This window comes from Seriola dumerili, unplaced genomic scaffold, assembly GCF_002260705.1.
Source record: "Seriola dumerili isolate Sdu_G_001 unplaced genomic scaffold, Sdu_1.0 BDQW01000189.1, whole genome shotgun sequence".
In the NCBI taxonomy this organism is placed as follows: Eukaryota; Metazoa; Chordata; class Actinopteri; order Carangiformes; family Carangidae; genus Seriola; species Seriola dumerili.
In genome coordinates, this window is record NW_019174444.1 from 2893472 (window position 1) to 2914710 (window position 21239).

General features: G+C 41.9%; 2 protein-coding genes across 2 annotated transcripts; both read left to right on the forward strand.

The window, feature by feature from the left end:
- The first annotated feature begins 1616 nt into the window (after positions 1 to 1616).
- Positions 1617 to 3253, forward strand: foxq1 (forkhead box Q1). Its single transcript, XM_022753091.1, has one exon. It carries the CDS (start codon positions 1792 to 1794, stop codon positions 2707 to 2709), a length of 918 nt encoding a protein of 305 aa, XP_022608812.1. The 5' UTR covers positions 1617 to 1791; the 3' UTR covers positions 2710 to 3253.
- Positions 3254 to 8046: 4793 nt separating this feature from the next.
- On the forward strand, positions 8047 to 11328 carry foxf2 (forkhead box F2). The gene is made up of 2 exons (XM_022753101.1): positions 8047 to 9160; positions 11076 to 11328. Exons 1-2 carry the CDS (start codon positions 8185 to 8187, stop codon positions 11246 to 11248), a joined length of 1149 nt encoding a protein of 382 aa, XP_022608822.1. The 5' UTR covers positions 8047 to 8184; the 3' UTR covers positions 11249 to 11328.
- The last annotated feature ends 9911 nt before the right edge of the window (positions 11329 to 21239 follow it).

Consider the following 21239-nt stretch of genomic DNA (forward strand, 5'->3'; position numbering starts at 1 on the left):
ATTGAGCAGGCGATGAGTAATTAAACAAAGCTGCCAGCAGGGTGAAGTCTTATCTTCATTTTAGTGGATTTATTGGTTTTATTGTTTTTAAATTTGTCCATAAGAAGGAAACTTCTAAAATATTTTATTTCATTTCTTCCAATTGTTTCAAATGAACTTTTGTGAGATGATTAAGTGGCAACTCATAGCTTCAGCTAACTTGTTGTATAATGTAACATTCCTAATGCCACCCACGCACAGTGTTATATCAGTAGAGGTCGCGCATGCTACGTCCTACAAGCCTCATTCAGTCAGAATATTTAACACTTTAAAGTCACAATGTGTAGAATTCATATGTGGTCAAATGAGTTTTTCTACTCTACTCTATAGCATTAACTTTTGTTTCAAATAATAAAAAAATAATAATAATGCAGTGAAAAGGAGGATCACCACCAAGAATCCACCTCAGGACCACAAAATGTCTTGATCCGGGCCTGCCTCAGTTTGACATTTGGACTGACCTGAGTTTACTGTGACCCTGGTGTACAAAAATATATGCCACAGTTTCCTCATATGAAAGATTCAGACTGTGAGAACTCGACCAGGCAAAATAAAAAATCTGTGAAACTGAATCCAACTGACTCATTTTAAACCCAAATAATAGCTTTTGTTATTGGGGATTCTCCTTCTACATTCAAAAGTGAAATTTGCAAATGTTTTGAGAGACAGAGAAACAGCCTCCATCTCCACTCATTTGCATCACTGCTGAGTGAAATTCCTGTTTTCTACCCAGGCTTCTGTCACTGCAGGTGCAATGGTCCTCTCCTCTGAACTTCACATGACCTCTCGGGCAATCTTTGTCTTGTTATTTCTTTTCTTCTTTTTTTATTCCGTCAGCCGTCTTGCCTAACCTGAGAGCTTGCATATCATTCATTGTGCGTGGAACTCTTCCAAGCCCATCTCTTTTATTACAGCTTTGTGCGCCCGCCTTACTTCCCCGTTCCACCGGAGCGCCGGTGGAGGGAGAGACAGGTTGAAGTGAAAAGCAGTAACACCCTCGTCCGTTTGTCTGTCTGTTCTGATGTCACCCTTTCTCTCTGTTTACGTCTAATTTACACCGGAACGCGTTGAGGAAGCGCATTTTTACACCATTTGTTGTGCGTAAAAATGTGCCATTTCCCCCAACGGAAAAACCTAAAATCTAATTGGCTCTATCACCTTTAGAGGACCGCAGACTTTAAAACAGAAGTAGGAATACCGATCACATTGTTTTTGAATTGTTTTTATCCCGTTCAATAAACCTGGAATCCAGAAAATGGAAACTAATATCAAAGTTTTTGTTGATAAATCTTAGAGATTTTTTTTTTAATGTAGATAGATAGATAGATAGATAGATAGATAGATAGATAGATAGATAGATAGATAGATAGATAGATAGATAGATAGATAGTTTAGAGTTATTATTTTTTTATAGCTGTCCCCTCTCGCCTTACTGTTTTTTCAGCGTCCAATTGTAAACATATAAATCACTCATTCGCTTCAATAGATCTGTGCTGAAACTCCGCCTGTGGGCCGTCCCTTGCCGAGGCATTATATTATAGCAAGACAAGCCTGTCTCCGGAGACAGATCTGTATTCAGCTACTCAGACTGAGGCTCAGGGTGCCTCCAGCGCTCCACACGAGCCTTTACAACACAAACACTCAGACTTCTCTGCTGTCAGGACTGCTACACCTGCTCTGCTGCTCAGCTGAGACAAGACTCCAACTGAGGAGACACCTAAGGGAGAAGATCATCCTTCTTAACTGAGAAACATGAAACTTGAAGTTTTCTCTGCGCACCACTTCGTGCAGAAGCCGCTGGAGTTGTGTATGGACGCAGAGGGGGGAGTCCCGTCTCCCCTGTCCGGAGACGAGCTGGGGTCGGACGGGGACTGCGTGGCCAACAGCCCGGCACCTGTCACCCAGGGCGGCGACGGCAGCAAGGGGAAGCCGTACACCCGCAGACCCAAGCCTCCTTACTCCTACATCGCCCTCATCGCCATGGCCATCCGGGAGTCCAGCAGCGGCCGCCTCACTCTGGCAGAGATCAACGACTACCTGATGAAGAAGTTCCCGTTTTTCCGCGGCAGCTACACCGGCTGGAGGAACTCGGTGCGCCACAACCTGTCACTCAACGACTGCTTCCTCAAAGTGCTGCGGGACCCCTCCAGGCCGTGGGGCAAGGACAACTACTGGATGCTCAACCCGCACAGCGAGTACACCTTCGCTGACGGGGTGTTCCGCCGCAGGAGGAAGCGCATCGCCAAGAGGTCCCCCAAGGAGCAGGAGAGCCCGGACATCCTCAGCGAGGACACCCGCCTCCCCGCCCCGGAGGAGAGGGTGGGGGCCAAGTTCTCCAGCTCCTTCGCCATAGACAGCATCCTCAGCACGCCTTTCAAGCGGAGAGAGGACAGCCACGCTGATGCAGACACTCACGCCCCCCGGCTCTACTGGCCCCCAGGGGCCCATGTGCTGCCGTACCCTCTGAACTATCCGGCACAACACATGTACCTGTCAGACGCGGCGTACAGCAGCAGCAGTAGCAGCAGCGGCGGCGGCGGGACAGAGCCCATCAGCAGGGACGCTCTCACATACTTCCAGCAGACAGCACCGGCCATGACCGGACCCGAGGCCGCTTTCAAGATGCCCAGCAAGGCGCGAGGTTTCCACATAGACTCCCTGCTGTCATGAACCTCCCGGGCTGACGTCAGACCTGTAATGTTTTGACCCATGACGTGCACTTTTATGGGCGCTCTTAGCTTTCAGTGCTTTAGCTGTTTAACTGTGGGACTCTGTCTGTCTCATCATGACTACTGTAAGTCATTAAAACAAACAAACATGGCGGGTTGTTAATATTGATCTAACTGTGTGGTGACTGAGTTGCTGTCATCGCAGGACATTCCACTTTGCGTGTGTGTGTGTGTGTGTGTGTGTGTGTGTGTGTGTGTGTGTGTGTGTGTGTGTGTGTGTGTGTGTGTTACAGGTGTTTAGAGAGTGTTTGTATTCTGTATTCATGGTTCATTGGTCATTTCTACTGTGTGCGCCATGTTGAAACATAAAACTAGTCATCTATTTATATTTTCATGTTTTGTAAGACCTGCTGTATAAAATATTGTTGTAAATATATATATATGAAAAAATATTGACTGAGCTGCGGTGAAAAATCACGCGGCTGCACTAGAATCGCATGGAGAAATGTTCTGTTTTCATGCATGTCTGGTATTTTTTATGAATAAAAAAAAAAAAACGTGGGACCCCGGCGTTCAATGAGTAATTCATTGCAGACATAAAGGGAAGGTGGTGTTTGTTAGATGAAAGGCAGGTGTAGAGATGCGTGGTGGTGGTGGTGGTGGTGGTGAGGGTGTGTGTGTGTGTGTGTGTGTGGGGTGGGGGTGAATAGGCCTTACACCTGTTCAACAGCAGACACTCAACAAAGGCAGATTTTACTGTAGACAGGAAGAAAGAAGAGAAATGTTTGACCCATAATCTTAAAAAATAAATCATAAAAATTAGAGTAAAAATAATTTGATGAAACTACCTTACTGAACTTGATATGAAAATATATGAATATTGTAGTTTCTTATTTAAAATGGTAAAAACAAAGTCAGTTTGACTGACAGTAAAATAACATTAAAGAATAAAGATTTCAAACATGTTGTTATTGTTATAATTATTAGGCTGTATTGCTTTGTAGTTTATCGTGTCCTGCACATTCACCTGCCAAAACCACATGAAATTATAAGACACCAAAAAGACATAATTTCATACATTCACAACATTAGCTACATTTCAGCTGTAATGTTGTTTTCTGCTCTTCAAATAAAATCGGACTCACAAATAAAGCTCCCTGGTCATTACCACTATAATTATCCATCCAGAGGAGCTCATCAGAAACAAAGGATATTTCATCAAAATTATGATTATATTTTTGGTCTTATTTGATGTTAATATCTCCTTTATATTTATACTTTTCCTGCTTATGTTCACTAATAAACATGAAATAATTTGTTCTCCGTGGTGATCAGTGACTGTTCATCAAAAACGAATAATAAACTTGGCATAATGACAAATGATAAAACCTGGTGATAACTTGGTGTGGAATGTGTCTTATCTTTATCAAAAAGCGTTTTTATCGTCAGTAAATACAGTCGCTTGTTCCGTCAACAAAACACAATCATCGCTTCTGCTTATTTACTTCGGCACCGTCCAGATTTACACAATATGATGTATTATCTTCATGTGCGCACACAGTCCTGCAGGCTGTTTACTGAGCCTGTCCGGGGGTGTGAGGTGGGTGGGTGGGGTGGGGTAGGAGGGGGCTTCAGTTGCTCTCCGCGGTCCTGAAACACAGACCCCAGCCTCAACAGCCGCCCGTCCATCTGACTTAAGATGTTCCTCACGTGAAACACAAAAGCTTCTGTTAATGAAACTGCGCCGCGACGAGCAAACACGTTTTGGTCCCGACCTGCATTTACAATAAATGTATCTGAAATTAAAATGTTCATTTATTTTCTTTAATGATCTCCGGTGACTCGGGTTTGAAATGTGTTCAGCTCCTGTTAGTTCATGTTTATTCTGCAGTGTTTGGATCCGTCTAGGCTCAAAATCAGGCCTGTTAAATAGTATGATCATTGTTTTTACGCAATTAGAAGAGAAAATATTTAATTCACCATCAAAATAAGATGAAAATGAGAAAGCTGATCCGATTAAGTGACTGATAAAATTAGTTAATGAAGATTATTTTTACAAATTCAGGGAAAGTGAGTGCTTTAAATTTTCTAGAGAAGAAGAGTTTGACCCTTTACACTTCAACATGCTGAATATAGGAAGAATCTTTTTGACCTGCTGGGATATTAGAGTTATTTTGAGTGTAATATTAACAATAGTTAGTTAGTTATTACATCCATCTCAAGATTCAAGTACTAACCTAAGAATATAAACAAGCTTTTTGAACATCTGATTTCATATTTACTGGTCTTATTCACTGAGTTGGCCTATACAGTAGAGCTCATATACCCATGTATGTAACCATGTATATGAGCTGCATGTATTTAACCTGCAGCAGACCGGGGCGCGCGGAGCAGCCTGACAGGTGACAGGTGAGACTCGCTCCCGTTTCCAGGGACAATGCTGCGACCTGCAGGTGAAACGCCAGAACAGCACACCTGTCTGTGGCGGGCTGTCACGTGTCTCCTATCCGCCCAGTATCCCTACACTGTTAGCATCCTCCTTCGTATGTGCAAGCTTTTCTCTTGCATTAACCTCCCGGCCTGTGTCTCTTCCTAACCCCCCCAACCCTCACCCCCCCACCACAGTCCGCGGGCACCGTGCAGCAGCAGCAGCAGCAGCAGCAGCCTGCAGGAGGAACTCAGGCCGCTGCGAGGCTGACTGTCTATACGAACAAGGCCCACAGTGTTATGAAACCAAGCTCTAAGGCAGGCACAATGTTAGGAAGTCCAAACAGTCTGTCACTCCGGCAGACTGAACCGCGCCTGACCTCCCCAGAGTCCCGGAGAGGCAGCTCCAAAGCTCCCGGCACCGCCACAGGAAGCACAGGCGGAGCGGCCAGGAGAATATTAGATTACCGTTACAAGGACCTGAACTCGCTGTTTGTTAATGTTGTAGTTCATGTTTTTTGTTTATTCCAGACCTACTCAATACATAATGACGATTAAAAAAATATGGAACAAAATAAGTATTTTTTATTGACATCATTTGGGAGAAAACTTGTTTCTCAATATTTGTTGATGATACTTTTGGGAATAAATAATAGAAATAAAGGATTAAAAAATATTTTTCTAGGCTAGTATTTTATCTACCATATTGATATATAATATAATGTAGGCCACGGCCATTTTATTTCAAAAGGCCTGAAACAGGTTACCTGAGGTCAGGCAGGGCCGACAAACATTTTCTCAAAATCTAATCTATCTAATATTTTATGGGGATAAACAATAATCTCAGCCTAAACATGAAAACAAACAGAAGGCCTTATTATGTCGGCGATAGGCTCATATGGGCCTCCAGCCGTGACTCCATTCCAAAGACAAGCTCCTCTATCAAACACCCCTCTGAATAGCTTTTCGTGGCGGCCGCGGATCGCTTGATATTTCCAAAAGGGGCTAAATTAGGAGCTCGTATAATCTCGGTGCGTAAAAGCAGCCGCGGCCGGCGTGCCGTCTTCAAAGAGCTCCCAGAACAAAGATTCCCTCTGCGGGCCGGGGCATCCTGAATCTCGGCGGGGGTCATGAGTTTTGATGTCGCAGGAAATTTCTGGGCCCCGTTAAGCTCCTCCAAAAACTCTCTGCTCTTGTGTGTCATGGTGGAAAATGATTTTATCCGCACATCCTTTGTTGTGCAAAAAGTGCAAAGGTTATTGTTGCTGCTTATTGTTTGGAAAATCCTCCGGGCTATATCTAAACTTTAAAAAAAAAAAAAAAAAAAAAAAAAAAAAAAAAGAGGCAGTGACGACAAACACGTGCACGGACACACAGGTTTGAGACTGTGAAATACAATGTAAAAATATGGATTTTTAAAAATCTGATTGTGTTGTTGTTTATATTTTTGCTCAGCAGAGGACACAGTGAAATCAACCAAAAAAAAAAAAAAGGTAAAATATTAACGATGCATGACTAAAAATAATACAGATGCAAGGATGGCACAACCAAAAAGCTCCCTTGCTCTTTTTTTGTTCTTCAAATCCCAATGATCTCCGCTCCATCGCAGCACGGATGTTGATATTATCTCTATGGGATATATAACTCCATCATGTTGGACAAATCTGTGTGTGATGTCTCCATAGGGGAGGAAACTGTCGACGCCCGCTCGCCTAATTTCGCTTTTCTCTCTCTAATGAACGTGGGGCCCATGGGACCGGCTCTGGCCCGGGGCGGTAAGCTGACACTGGCGCGCTGTGTGTGGTATCCAGGGCCGGGCTTGATGGAAAAAGCCTGCTTCCACTCATGTCAAAGTCATTTACTCAGCGCAACCCCCCGCTTACACACGCACGGTAAAGACCACCACCTCTCCATCTCTCACAGTCCTCGGCCAAGCCCGGCACCGCGGACAGTTTGTTTTTGTTATCCTCTGGAGCCGTTTGGGAGGAAATTATGAGCAAAATAATACAAATAATACAAGATGATGCGTTTTTCATTGCTTGACCGCGATGCGTTTGGGTAATATCTGCAGCAGATATCATGCAGGCCTGTGTGAATGTTTTGAGCATCATGGTTTCAATTGCAAGCTGGACCTTTTGTACATATTGTGGTGGTTTACTCGTGTCAGGAAAATGTATGATCTGCGGCACGTCGGCCTGAAATCACAGCTTCAGACATATAGAGGGGGAAAAAGCTCGTTTTTAACTTGTGGCGTGTGGCGCTGTTGATTGGGATGTCTGGGGGAGGTTTGATAGATGGCTTAATTGCGTGTCGTCCGAACTTGGAGAGAGGGAGTGGGAGGGGAAGAGAGGAGACAAGGAGAGGGGAGCGTAGTGGGTGTTTAACGCTGCTGAGAACGGCAAGTGGACTCGGGCCAGATTTGGCAAGAGGGGGGGGGCTCTGTTCGTCACTGATTTCAGAGAGATTTGCAGGCGCAGAGTGCGGATGAGGAGAAGGGGTGGCGGTGGTGGTGGTGGTGGGGGGGGGCTCTCTCAGAGGGAAGAAAGATTTGTGAAATGATAGGTGGTCGCGCTTTGTTTGGCTGGACTGTTGCGCGCAATAAGTCGCGGGGTTTTCGCGTTTCCTCCACTTGAGAGATTGTTCAGGCGATCGATGGCCACCCGGCGCACCACACAGCACCACTTACCGCCGCTCTGATACCCAGTGGAGCTCCCGTGACGAGCTGAAGCCCTGGACACTCAGTCTCCAGTGAATAACCAGCTCCCCCCACTCTCTCTTCCTCTTCCTCTCTCTGTCAGTGCGTACCCGCCGTGCGTTTCTTCATGCGTCAAGGGAGCACCGTGCGTAACGGGAGAGTCGTGCGTAACTGGAGACAGATTGAAATCTGTCTCCAGTCCATTTTGCGCTGGGATTGTGAGGACCACTGGCGGTGTAACGCTCACTTACAGGGACATTGATCCACTGGGTCGACATATTTCTCTTCTCAGACATCTCGCAGCTCGGCTTTTCTCCCTCCCTCTCTCCTCTCTACGCCAGTCGTACGTCAGACATGACGACCGAGACCCCTCAGCAGCAGCTGGACCCTCCGCCTCCTCTGAGATCCAGCCCGGCGTCCGGCGTCCTGCACCCCGCCATGCTGAGCCCACAAGCCGCCACAGAAAGTTCGTCCACCGCCGTCAAAGGAAAAAAGACGAGCTCCGGTTTAAGGCGACCGGAAAAGCCGCCGTACTCCTACATTGCTCTCATCGTTATGGCCATTCAGAGCTCCCCCACCAAACGACTGACACTCAGTGAGATCTACCAGTTTCTCCAGGCTCGCTTCCCTTTCTTCAGGGGCTCATATCAGGGCTGGAAGAACTCAGTGCGACATAATCTTTCGCTCAACGAGTGCTTCATCAAGCTGCCCAAAGGGCTGGGCAGGCCGGGGAAAGGCCACTACTGGACCATCGACCCGGGCAGCGAGTTCATGTTCGAGGAGGGCTCATTTCGTCGCAGACCCAGAGGCTTCAGAAGAAAATGTCAAGCCCTGAAGCCCATGTACCGGATGATGAACGGGATAGGCTTCGGCACATCCATTCTCCCGCAGAGTTTTGATTTCCAGGCTCCATCCGCGACCCTCGCCTGTCACAGCAACAGCTACAACTTGGACATGATGAGCAATTCAATGGCCGGGGGGTACGACGGGCTCAGCGGCGGCCACCACGTACCCCACATGTCCCCGAGCCCCGGCTCCACGTACATGGCGAGCTGTCCCGTGCCGCCTAACGGGGAATACGGACCGGACAGCAGCAGCAGCCCCGTACCGTCCTCTCCAGCCATGGCCAGCGCGCTGGACGGCCACTCCCCGTACGCCAGTACATCCGCACACTGGGCGTCCTCCGGCGGGTCCCCATACATCAAGCAGCAGCCTCTAGCCTCCAGCAGCCCCGCATCCTCCGGTTTACACTCCGGCATGTCGCCTTACTCCCTGGAGCAGAGTTATCTTCACCAGAACGGCAGGGACAGCCACTCCACCGACATATCAGGTACCACACACCCGTCCACCGCTCACGATGAACCACATGTGATACACCTGAGAGTTAAAATAAAAAAATGAATAAATAAAAGCACATGATAATAACCATCAGAGTGTGTCCACCTTCAGACAGGCCTAAAGTGCAGGATGCAAATCATTGATTTCTATCTGCAGCTCAGGCCTGCGACGATAATCAGATGTTTGAAAATCTGAAAATCTAATTATGAATCTTATATTTCACTACTAATAACTCATATTTAAAATAAGGATTGCAATACTTATTTGCAATAGTAAATCATGACAAAATAGAGTTTATAAATTCCTGCTTGGCGACTCGCAAAAATACATTTTAAATTTGATGCTAATAACTTCAATTATATATTTCCCCCTCTTTAAGGGTTCAGTAACCTGAACATTTGTGGGTTAAAAAATAATTTAATGGCTGATGAATTAATTCTGTTTAATGCTGAAGTTGCATTGAATGTTTATTGGATTATAAAGGCCACCCAAGACCATGCACAGCTGAGGTTATCCAGCAAAACAGCTTTAGTTTTAAAATGATTTTTAAGCCAATACACAAATACCATCCTAACTGTAGGAGCTGCTATAAGTAATATGTGACCATGTAATGCCCTGGTTCTAGGATTTCAAAACTCACATTGGGATCTTCAGCGATTTTTTTATGTTGTTGTTGTTGTTTTGCCAAATGAACAGATTAAGAGAAAACAGCTATTGTGTGATCGCGTTCTTAATTCACCTCCCGGTTCACGCTCATTTACTTTATCACAACACACTGAGGCTTTACTAAAGTCTGGGGATTTCACCGAGGCGAGCAAACCCATGCTGGAGCCCAATGGGTCCCAGAGGTTAACTAAACAAAGACTGCGCAGGTCGGACCACACCGGCGGAGGATTTCAACCTCAACCGCCGCGTATCCGCAAGAGACTGAAGGCCTTGTTAAACTTTACGCAGCGTCTTAATTGAGCCTGTACGGAGGATAAACGCGGTGCTGGATTGTTACAGCGCAGGGTCGGTGCAGGAACACGACTGTCAGTCAGTCAGTCAGTCAGTCATTCTGTCTGTCTGTCTGTCTGTGAGAACGGGCTCAGGGCAGCGAGCTGTGGCCCGGAGGAGGATAAAGCCTGCTGTCTTCCCCTGAAAAACACAGTCACATCTGGAGTCCTTATGACCTTGACGAAGCCGCAGCCTCCACATTTATTTTTCTGTTTCTGGAAAGAGAGGCTCACTCACTGACACAAAATGACGCACACTTAGTGTGATTTAATCCTCTAACAATGGAAAAATAACTCATATACAAATGATTAATATTCAGAATATATTCATCTGTAAAAATAAAAGCATTTAAATGGTTTTAAAAACAGCTAAAGGAAGGTGCTCTGTCTTTTAAAATACAAATTAACGGGGGAAATATTGCGCTGTCACCTAGTGGGAGGTTTATAGAAGCAAATAATAACTATTATTTTATTATTTTTTTTAAATACTTATTTCTTCTCTTATGTAAAGAAATACCAGATTTCAACTGTAAATGAATCCGTAAAGGTGTGAGGCAGTTAATGGATCTTTATAGTTTTATAAATAATTATAAATTTATCAAAACAAGGCCTGATTTTAAAACTTACATGACAGTATTATAATGGATTGCCTTATATTTCTTATTCACCAAGCCAAAGATTGCGATAATGAGCGGAAGTGAAATCAGGTTATGAACAAATAAGGCTATTTTATATTTTATTTTGAAAATATTTTACGTGTAAAAACATTCATTTCTGGTCAAAACAAACCTCCTGCGCTGTTTTTGTGCGGAATAATTAATAAAAAAAACTCAGTTTCAAGTGCTAAAAAAAATACTGGACGAATGATAAACTGTGATGAGTGTTAATGTCTCTGTCTCTGTTCTCCTGCAGTGGGGATTCCGCGTTATCAGAGCCACTCCTCGGTGTGCGACAGGAAAGATTTTGTGTTGAACTTTAACGGCATCTCCTCCTTCCACCCCTCGGCTGGCGGATCCTACTATCACCATCACCACCATCACCATCCCCAGAGCGTGTGTCAGGACATCAAACCCTGCGTGATGTGAGCTCTGATCTCACTGTGGACTTCAAACTCGACGACGGCCACAGTGAGACTGCAGGTCCGTCACATCACATCAGAACAAAGAAATGGACATTTTTTTTATTTTTCCTTCTTTTATTTTATTTTTTTTAAAATTTCGGAGGATTCATACCAGGATGTATTTGTGTTTGCCTCCTCCATGCAGCCAAAGTTTTTTTTTTTGTTGTTGTTGTTTTGTTTTTTTTGGACTTGAGAAAACTATGCATTGAAGGAAATGAATGAAGAAACCCCCCCCTCCCACACACACACACACACACACACACGCACACACACGCACACACACACACACCCCAGAGGCCTTGCAGGTAAACCACTTTGCCTATATGAACCCTGAAAAGCGTTTTCCTCCTTCAAAATAAGTTTCAGAAACACGACTTTTAATGTGTTTGCTCTTGTAACACGTGCAGACAAATTGTATCCTATGTAACTATGTTCTATCCTATTAGAGTAACTACACACACGACGCTTTAGGCTAACATGAACTGCCGACAAACCTTGCACTTATTGTATAATCCTTTACTTTTTTTTTGTCTTGTAAAAGGTTTCAATAAAGCTGATATATATTTTAGGCTACATTCAGACTTCTGTCCTTTCATGCAACTTCATATCTGTTTTTGTGGGAAACTTGTTTCATTGGCAGTGGAAGGAGGTGATGCTCAGCTTTGAATACAGCAGAAACACATGTTACAGTTACATTTTCATTAGTGCTATCGGGCTGTTTACACATTTCCACTATGGTCCGCAGAGGTGGAAAACAACTGCACATTTACTCATTTGGGGGAAATGTGTGCTTTATTTGCCTTTTTCCATTTTCTGCTACTTTATACTTGAACTCTGCTGCATTTGTCCAACAGCTGGAGTTTATTTGCATATTAAGATTTAACATGCAAAACCTATGATCAGTTTGTACTTTTAAAGCGTGATTATAGTAGGCTATAGTATATTAAAATACCCAACAGTTTATAGACTCATTCAACTTACTCACTTGCAACACTGCAACATTGCATCAGTAATTATAATGAAATAATATATAACAGTGTAACACTTTTACTTGTTATGGAGTATTTGTAAATTGCACTATTACTACTTCTACTTTAGTAAAGGATCTGAATAATTATTCTTCTGCCACTGATGATCAGGTTTTGAATTAGTATTATTCTCTAGAATTAATCACATTCCTTAACAAAGGCACGTTTACAGTATGACAACCTAGTGTGCAGTTTATGGCTTCCTCCAAAACTGTTGCTGTGGATCTTATTTTACAGTTGAAGAAACATTTTATCATCCAAGTCTATAGTCTATATAATTTCTGTGGTTTTTTGTTTTAGTATGCAGTTGTGATTATAACGGGGCTGTTGCAGTGATGCAAGACGTATATAGATCCTTTACTTAAGTAAAACAGCAATACAACCATAGTCAAATGTTTTAAAGCCAAATAAAGATACACAAGTATCATCAGGAAATTGAACTTAAAGGATAAAAAATTAAAGTACAGCCCTGTTAGTCTTATATTATGATATACTGTAAATCATATAACTAGATTGTCATTAATGATTGATTAACATGTAAAACAGCATTTTAATGTTTATATCATTGAAGAGGAGTTTAATCTAAGGATTAAGATTTGTATTTTATAAATTGCTTTTGTTTTTTTATGAGAAATTTCAATCTGCAAAGTAACTTATGTTTTCAAATACACGTAGTGGAGTAAAAAGTACAATATAAAGTAGAAGTATAAAGTAGCAAAACACAGAAATTTTCAAGTAAACTTTTGTTTATGTTCTCAGTTACTTTCCACAACTGTGGCATTTCAGGCTTATGAAGAAACAGGATTACTGCCGCACATGTTTTTTTCTTTTTGGTCGGTGGCACAAACAAAGCTGTGCACAAAGCTAAGAACCACACAGGCCGATCACTGAAGCACTTCCTTTGAACGTCCTATGAGAGGTTGATGACAGTGTAAAAGGATTTTGTAATAAGGAGGTCATTTAATATATCACATGTTTCTGAGTTTGAGCATTTCCACGTTTCGCATGTTCTGCAGCCGCGTCAGGCCTGTCTAACACAGCTGAAAGTCTTTTGCATCCCGAGGCTGCTCCTTTCCATGTGGACATCCAGGACTGCCAGCATTTGAAGACGCCATATAAACAAATGAAACGACAGGGCCTGCGTCTGTGGAAATGCAACAACGAGGTATTTTTAGAGTGTGGTAAACAGATCGGACTCCGAGAGAGAGAGCTGCCTCATCACACAAACAGAAAGCAGACTTGGGCGGCTGCACTTGCGCTGCTGCCCCAGTTTTTGTCTACATGGCGTTTGCTCGTGAATCAAATGCAGCATCACTCATGAATAACACGTATGCAGATAGGACTTGGCAGCAGCATCTCCTTATCAGGCCACTTACATCATCAGAGTTTCTTTAAATGCTCTGTGGAGTTACTATTCCTGTTTTAAACGCTCACTGACATGTTTAATATCTGTTACCTCAGTATTTATTTGTACTTTGAAACACACAATAGATTTAAAAGCTTTCTGTGGGGCTTTAAGAGCATTAGAAACATGTTAAAGTTTTCGCATTTGAACTATACAAAAAGCCATATGTTCAACGACACGTCACATGTGATATATTCTCATGTTGTGATGCAGAGAAGAAAGAAAAGACGTGGCAGCAAATCGTACCACAGATCTCCACACAACATCATTTGTTTTACACTGCTTGTAAGCAAGCTTCAGATCCAGGATCAGCGTCAGGAAAACACAGTGGGCGAGGAACTGACTGAATCATGCTGGTCTTACTGAAGTGGCCTCCCTCTGGTGCTTTGAACACTTTGGGGGCACAACAAATGTCATATGGGACTGGTAATGGAGAGTGAGGGAAGAAGTGCATCAGCAGTCACATGTCAAACAGAAGAATATCTTTGACTAGACAACAAAGTCCTTTTTTAATTTCCCTCCATGATGAAAAGTCACACAAACTGGCCCTGAAGCAGCTGGATTTTCCATGACAGGACTTCTGAGAGGTAATGAACGTTCAATGTAGTGGAGTACTGCGCCATCTAGTGGCAGGTACACCTGATGCAGAAACTAGGTTTACACCCACAGTACTTTGAGAAACAAAAACTGAAATTACTAACAGTTGCTTTCTACCACAATGAGCTGATTTGGCCGACTCTCATAATTTACATGTGTTGCAAATCTGAGTAAAACACACATGTATGTATTTCATGATTAAAACTGAAGCAGTTTTCTAATAAGGCCAGTTTAAACTCATAGTTGAGTTAAGCAGATGAACTATGTCCTATGTAAACACAACATTTTTGCTACTCACTCTGGCTATTTGTATTCAGGGAATTTTAGAATGAAACTGTAAAAGAAAACTATAACAGACAAAAAAAAGCGAAGATTTAGTGTCAAAGTATTTTAACGCCGTTATGCACAAATACAAAGTTTGGACTGAAATCAGAGGAATCAGCATCTGAGGAACATAAACACCAAACACTCTCCAAGAACTTTGGAGGAAATGCAGCGATCGGTTTTTAGCCAGTTAGTTTGGTCGACCTCTTTTGTTATTATTACTGGGTGGATTGCAATGAAATGTAGCACAGACATTCATGGTTGCCAGATGATGAATCTCAACAACGTTGGTGATCCCAACTTTTCCTGATTCGTGCTAAGTGCTAATTAGCAAATGTTAGAATGCTAAAACACTAGACTAAGACAGAGGCCATAAATATTCCCTGCTGAACCCCAGGCTGTAGCATGCTAATGTTAGCATTTAACTCAAAGCACAACTGTGCCTCACAGTAGAGTCATTGAGCTGTTAGCATGGCTAAAGACTTGTTATCTTATTATGTTTCATTGTCATAGACCAATGTGTTGGATGGGCTGACTGAACTAACTAAAGAACTAACTAACTATAAAAGAAAAACTCAGACATTTTCTAATTTTGCCTTATTTTTGAGCCTAAATATTCCCCCATCTTCCGCTGTCTGTGCTAAGTAATGTGAACAAAATCACAGGATGATACTGTTGATATTTATATTCTCAAATGAAAAAATGTCAGGGACCCTGAGTGGACTCTGGTCTGTAGTCTACATGGCCCACTGCTTTTTGTACATATTACTATTCAATAAACTATTCAAACAGATCAAATATGTGACCTTTCACTGGTTAGTAACTAGTCTATAGCAACACCGGCAGCCCTGTGAAGTTTAATGCTCATTACACATGGTCAGAACATGAAGAGTCAATTTTAAAGATGCAAAGTTGTGAGTGGCACCTCAGGAGAAAAAAAGACAAAAAACATGTTGCCTAAAGCAAAGGGTTCATTGCATCTCAGCCTCAGCTCTATCAGACCGGGTTTAATGTGCTTCAAGCTAAATGCTGATGTCGGCACACAACATAGCTAGGAAAAACTATTTAGCTTATAGCATGTTAGTATATTAGCATGCCAAAGATAATGTGCTCACAGTTAGAGTCAGTAAACATATTAACATTTATGTAATGTTATGCTAATGTGGTAACAGATTTAGCATGCATCCCTTATCATGCTTTCATGCCACCAATTTCTGTAACAAATAATAATTAAGCGGCACCTGACACATTATCATCCCTTCAAAAACCCTGCTAGAAACAGGTCCAATAAAGTGAGTGATCACAGTGTGACATTTACTGTGGGTTATGATCCTTCAGAGGCAGATGATTTACAAGCTATGACCTGACCATGCTGAGGGAGGTCTGAGAAAGCGACCAGGCTGTGGTGATGTTGTACATGGGTACTTGTGTCGCTGTTCTCCTCTGCTTCGTTTGAAGAACTGCTGGAAACGATCGGGGTCCATCTGTTCCCCGTCTGCTCTCCCTCCCTCAGAGGTGGGCCAGAGACTTAAAGACTCCTCCCAAGCGGAATATGAAGCCGTTTTTATTCTTCAGCATCCGTCTCAGCTCAGCTCTCCAGATCAGACAGTTTTGGACATCATTCTGCTCTCACTCCTTATCTTCTCGCAGAGTCGTCCTCCATCTGGTTAGATGTCTGTGAGGAACTGGTCCAGAGCCTTCAGAGCCTCCTGACAGACATTTGGTATCCTTCTCCATAGCTCCTTGTTCAAGGTCTAAAAGTTCTACGCTTGCTAAATAAAATCTTGACAAGAGACAGATGTAAGAAGACCTGGTCCAGGTTTTACTCGGCAGATTTATAGACAATCCTCTGGAGCTGTGCTTCAGAAATAGCGTCTTCTGCAGACTCATCAGCTTGGGCACACTTCCTGTGTATCTGGGCGTAGCACGGTCACTGGGATGGATGGTCTGCTAGCTGCATGTATGCGTATAGTATAAATATATACTATATATACTATATGCATACATGCAGTATGGTACTATATCTATATGCATATAGACTGAATTATTGAACTTTAACATCATATGAATATGTAGCCTAGAAACTATTTTAGTCCAGTGTTTAAATAGGGTAAGGGTTAGAAAAATCCATGACAAGCAGGACAAATCTGGACAGTTGCACCACTCAGGTACCTTTCCAATGCATTTTAGATAGATAGATAGATAGATAGATAGATAGATAGATAGATAGATAGATAGATAGATAGATGTAGATATAACTGTGGTTAAATGGCAGCTGGAGTGTAAAGAGCAAAAACATGCGCTCCAAAATTATTACCATTGCAGCGGCAATTCAGGGCCACAAGGACCAGCTGGAGTGTATGCAAGAAGTCTTTGGTTTTCTATGTTATACAGGCACTGAACACAAAATGACTCCACCCAGGAACATTTGTTACTTGTCTTGTTATTTTATAAGATTTGCTCATTAGCACTGTGGTATGTTGTACATGTTGTATGATTTTAATGGCGTGTTCATCAATCAATCAATCAAACTGGGAGGTGAACAGGTGAGAAAAAGCAGTGGTAAATCAGACCTCATCAGACCTTGAGGATGTTGGTGCAGGTTGTCCACTAGGTGGCAGAGTGAGCAGCTCACTGCTTGTATTGTTTAAATGATAAAGTCTGCAAACTATGGAGGCCCATTGGTCCTTAAAGACAATATCTTTCAAAGAATTAAAAACTATCATGTCTCAGGACATGTAAATTAATATGGTGTATTTTTATTAAATTAGATACCTCTCTTATAATCATCACACATTATTGTTTAGATGTTTTTCATGTGGTAAATGGCAACATAAGGAAAGGCCCACCAATATGAAGGGTATTAACTTCTACTAGCAGACTGCAAATACATTTAGGGATGATGTCTGTTATTTAGTATCTTGAGGATTTTTATGATGTTGCATCTTCTCTGATTCGACTATGAAAAATGTGACTTCCATGTTACAAAAGTGTTATATTTTTAGTTTGTTAGTTTTACATTCAGCGTACAGATTATTAGTGTTTAATGACAGTTCTCAGGCAGTTTATTAAACATTAACTGAGGCGAACAGATCTAAATATTCCTCCTGCTCAGTTTGTCTGCTGATCCTGGTTTCATTTGAACTTAGGATGGATAAGACTGTTTGCTTGTCATCATGTGAGGAAAATTATGCCATTCATCAAGGCAGCTAAATCAGAAACAGCTCAATCTGAAGTAAATGTTTTCTGCAGTCGTTTCCCATGGCCTTCCAAAGACGCGTTCTATCATCTAGCTGTCTGCTCTTAAATGTCCAGTTTTGGGGTAGGAAAAAAAAGGGTGGGGGTGGGGTGGGGGGGGCTGCCATACTGTGAGGCGCTCTGTGGCCTTGAGAACAGTTTTACCCTCTTCAAACCAGTCACAGCCAGAGCACCAAACAGAAGATTAATGTTTTGCACATGGATGATTGGCAGCTATTTATTTGAAAACCAAGTCCACTGTGGTCTTCGGGTGCACGGCTCTCAGGTCCTGGGATATTTTGGAAATCTGTCTGTGTTTAATTAGGCACTTAATATAAACACTGTCGATGACACAGTGAAGTGCCTACAAAGAATTTCATATGGAATCCCACAGAAGTGAGACTTCACAAGGTCACCAGTAAAAATACAGAATTAAAATTATCATCGATTATCATTATTATTATTATTATTTTTGTTTGTTTGTTTATTTTATATCATTTTATTCCTTTTTTTGTGTGAGGTTTAGTGAAGCTCGCTCACTCCAGGTTTCCCTCCTTCACTCTCCTGTTGGTACTGATGATGCTGCATGTGCATCACTATGGCAACAGAGGGCGCTATGTTACCACTTACTGCCAGTTTGTGTGTAATACAATGACTTACAAGTTTGAAGGATCGGTGGTAACACAGACCAGTGATGATGATGATGATGATGATGATGACATCTAAAGATGAAAACCATAAATAAAGTGAGTTTTACTGTCTTCTTTTGAAGAGTATCTTAATTAAACCTGTCTATCTCTGTGCATGTCTGCAATAAAATGCAACATTTATCCTTTGTTGTTAACAAATTAGAAATTCATCAACATTGTCCAATAATTATAGGAGAGTATATCAGTGTCTTTGATACGGCTCCTTGGAATACACCACCTTTCAGTGATTTAATTAATTAGGAGTTAAATCTCCCAACCTTTGAGACAGAGGTTCAACTATGGATATTTGATTGTATTCCCCAGAACAACTGGAGATGTCTTAATAGACTGAATATGTTTTTATGCTTTACATCTAAATGAATTGATATTTGCATCTTGAACTGTCATATAAATGTGGGGAAATGGGACTTTCAGATACTTTAGTCTGCTATCTAAAAATAACGTTTAATAATAATAATGTATTGTCAGTATGATTTAATAGATCTAGCTCTTCTTAGTTTCTAATATTTCTTTCCCGTATCCATCTTAAATAAGGTTGCTGGACTGTGTAAACAACACGGACAACAATGGAAATAAAGTCCAGGACTTTATATTCTCAGAGAGCAGTGATCTGTCCACAGGCCTGTTGATCTGATTGATCTGTGATTGATCAGCTGAAAGTGGTGAAACAGAGTATCAGGAACATAAGTAAAAGCTAGAAGTGGGTCCCATCACCTTACTGCTGTCTGAGACATTATAACACTGATTTATGAACCGATTTTATCTGGATAATTTAAAACAACATGTTACTTCACTGGAGGATTTCTGAAAGTGATATAGTGAAATAATATTATTGATCCACGTCTGAAATTCAGATGTTATGTAGATGAATATATAAAACCACTGCTTCAACTCAAAACGCACATATGGACTCCTTTAATGCGCCCGCCCCGCACTTCTACGCAGTGACCGCTGGGGGGCAGGAGCGTGTTGTACATTAAGAGCAGAAGTTGTCTTCAGGCCTACATCTCCCTCAGCAGCAATTTCTGTTTAAAACGCGTCCAGTAAAAATAGAATGAATTTCTCTTCATCGTTAAATAATAACAATCAATCATCACTGTAATGTTTCTATAATATTTACATACAAGAGCGTTTAGATTCAGGGATTCTGTTTGTATTTGTTCTATCGTTTTATTGTAGGATGAGGTTGTTTTACACTGATGTCAGCTGACACAGAAAGAGGGATACAGGCTGCAGATATGAACGGGTTTATCTTGGTAATAACAATTACCAGAACTCCTATAGAAAATGTCTTTACTAATCAATAGAATCAAGTCAAAGCTACTTTAGAAATGTCATACAAACATTAAATAAACCATTTCTCCACCGCCGGGAGAGGCTACCTCTTCAGCTCCTGCAGGTTAGCCAGGGTCCAGGCACCGACACGCAGCAGCAGCAGCAGCAGCAGCAGCAGCAGCAGCAGCAGCAGCAGCAGCAGCAGCAGAGCCTCGGTGAGTCCTGCTGTCAGCAGGGGTCACTGGTCAGTCACGGCCGGAGGGACCGGAGGACTCACCGCCTTGGACCTCACAGGTGACAGTCTCCTCCCGCCCCGCAGCCCTGCGGTGGAAACACATGCAAATCATAGAACAAAGAGCAAAATGAAAACACACACAAGTGAGACATGAGCTCCTCGCTTAGATTATCACGTTCTTATCAGAGGGTTGGTGAGCTTTTTATTTTCTCTCCTGGTGTCACTTTAATGAAAATCCTGAAGCTGTTTCTCCCTTAAATGTTTTATTAAATGTGTCCCTCAGGTCATTTTATGAGAACAATATGAGGTAAAGAAGCTGGAATCTGTATCTTCTATTGATTTAGTCCTGTGTTGTTTTATTAATTCCACTGGCTGTTGAAGCTTAATACACAATAAACTGCATGTGTTTTTTTTTTTAAAGGTAAAACACAAAGTTTGCACCAAAGCAGCACACAGTCTTTAGTCTATGTTAACTCCGGGATCTGGACTGTGACGCTCTCCAGTTCTGCAAATAAAGAGGTTTGTGACACAATTTCGTTTTGGGTGTGTTTGTGGAATTTAAGGAATATTCTGGAGAATTTGTTAATCCATGAACTTTAATGATGAGACGGAATTTAAGTATTTTATAAAGTCTATTTTAAATAAAATGTTGTGTGGATGTTGAAACACTGTATATGGAAATTCTACATGATTTCCATGACGCAAACTGTAAATAAATGACATGTTCTGGTTGATATGAGATCAGATACACGAGTTCAAACAGAGCAAATGCACTTCACGCCATACGCCTAAGTTTCTTAGATCAGATAGAGTTTTAGTCCCAACATTGTTGTTTATTTAAAACAAATCAGAGGACAAGTTTTAATTAATAAAAACTATTAACTGAATTAATAAAAGGTATAATATCTTTAGAAATAGAGCGGTAAACCTCTGGATAACAAATCACCAATAAAAAAAAATAGGACAAATATTAAATAGTATTAGATGATTTATCCCGTTATTTCATCTGGATTTGATAATAAAGTTGATCATAAACTGATGACATCATTTACTCTATCGGCCTCACAATATGGATCAATATCATTTCCTTAATCGTCTCCATCTCTGTGATGTTTTCAAATGATTATTTCATCAGGCTGAAAACA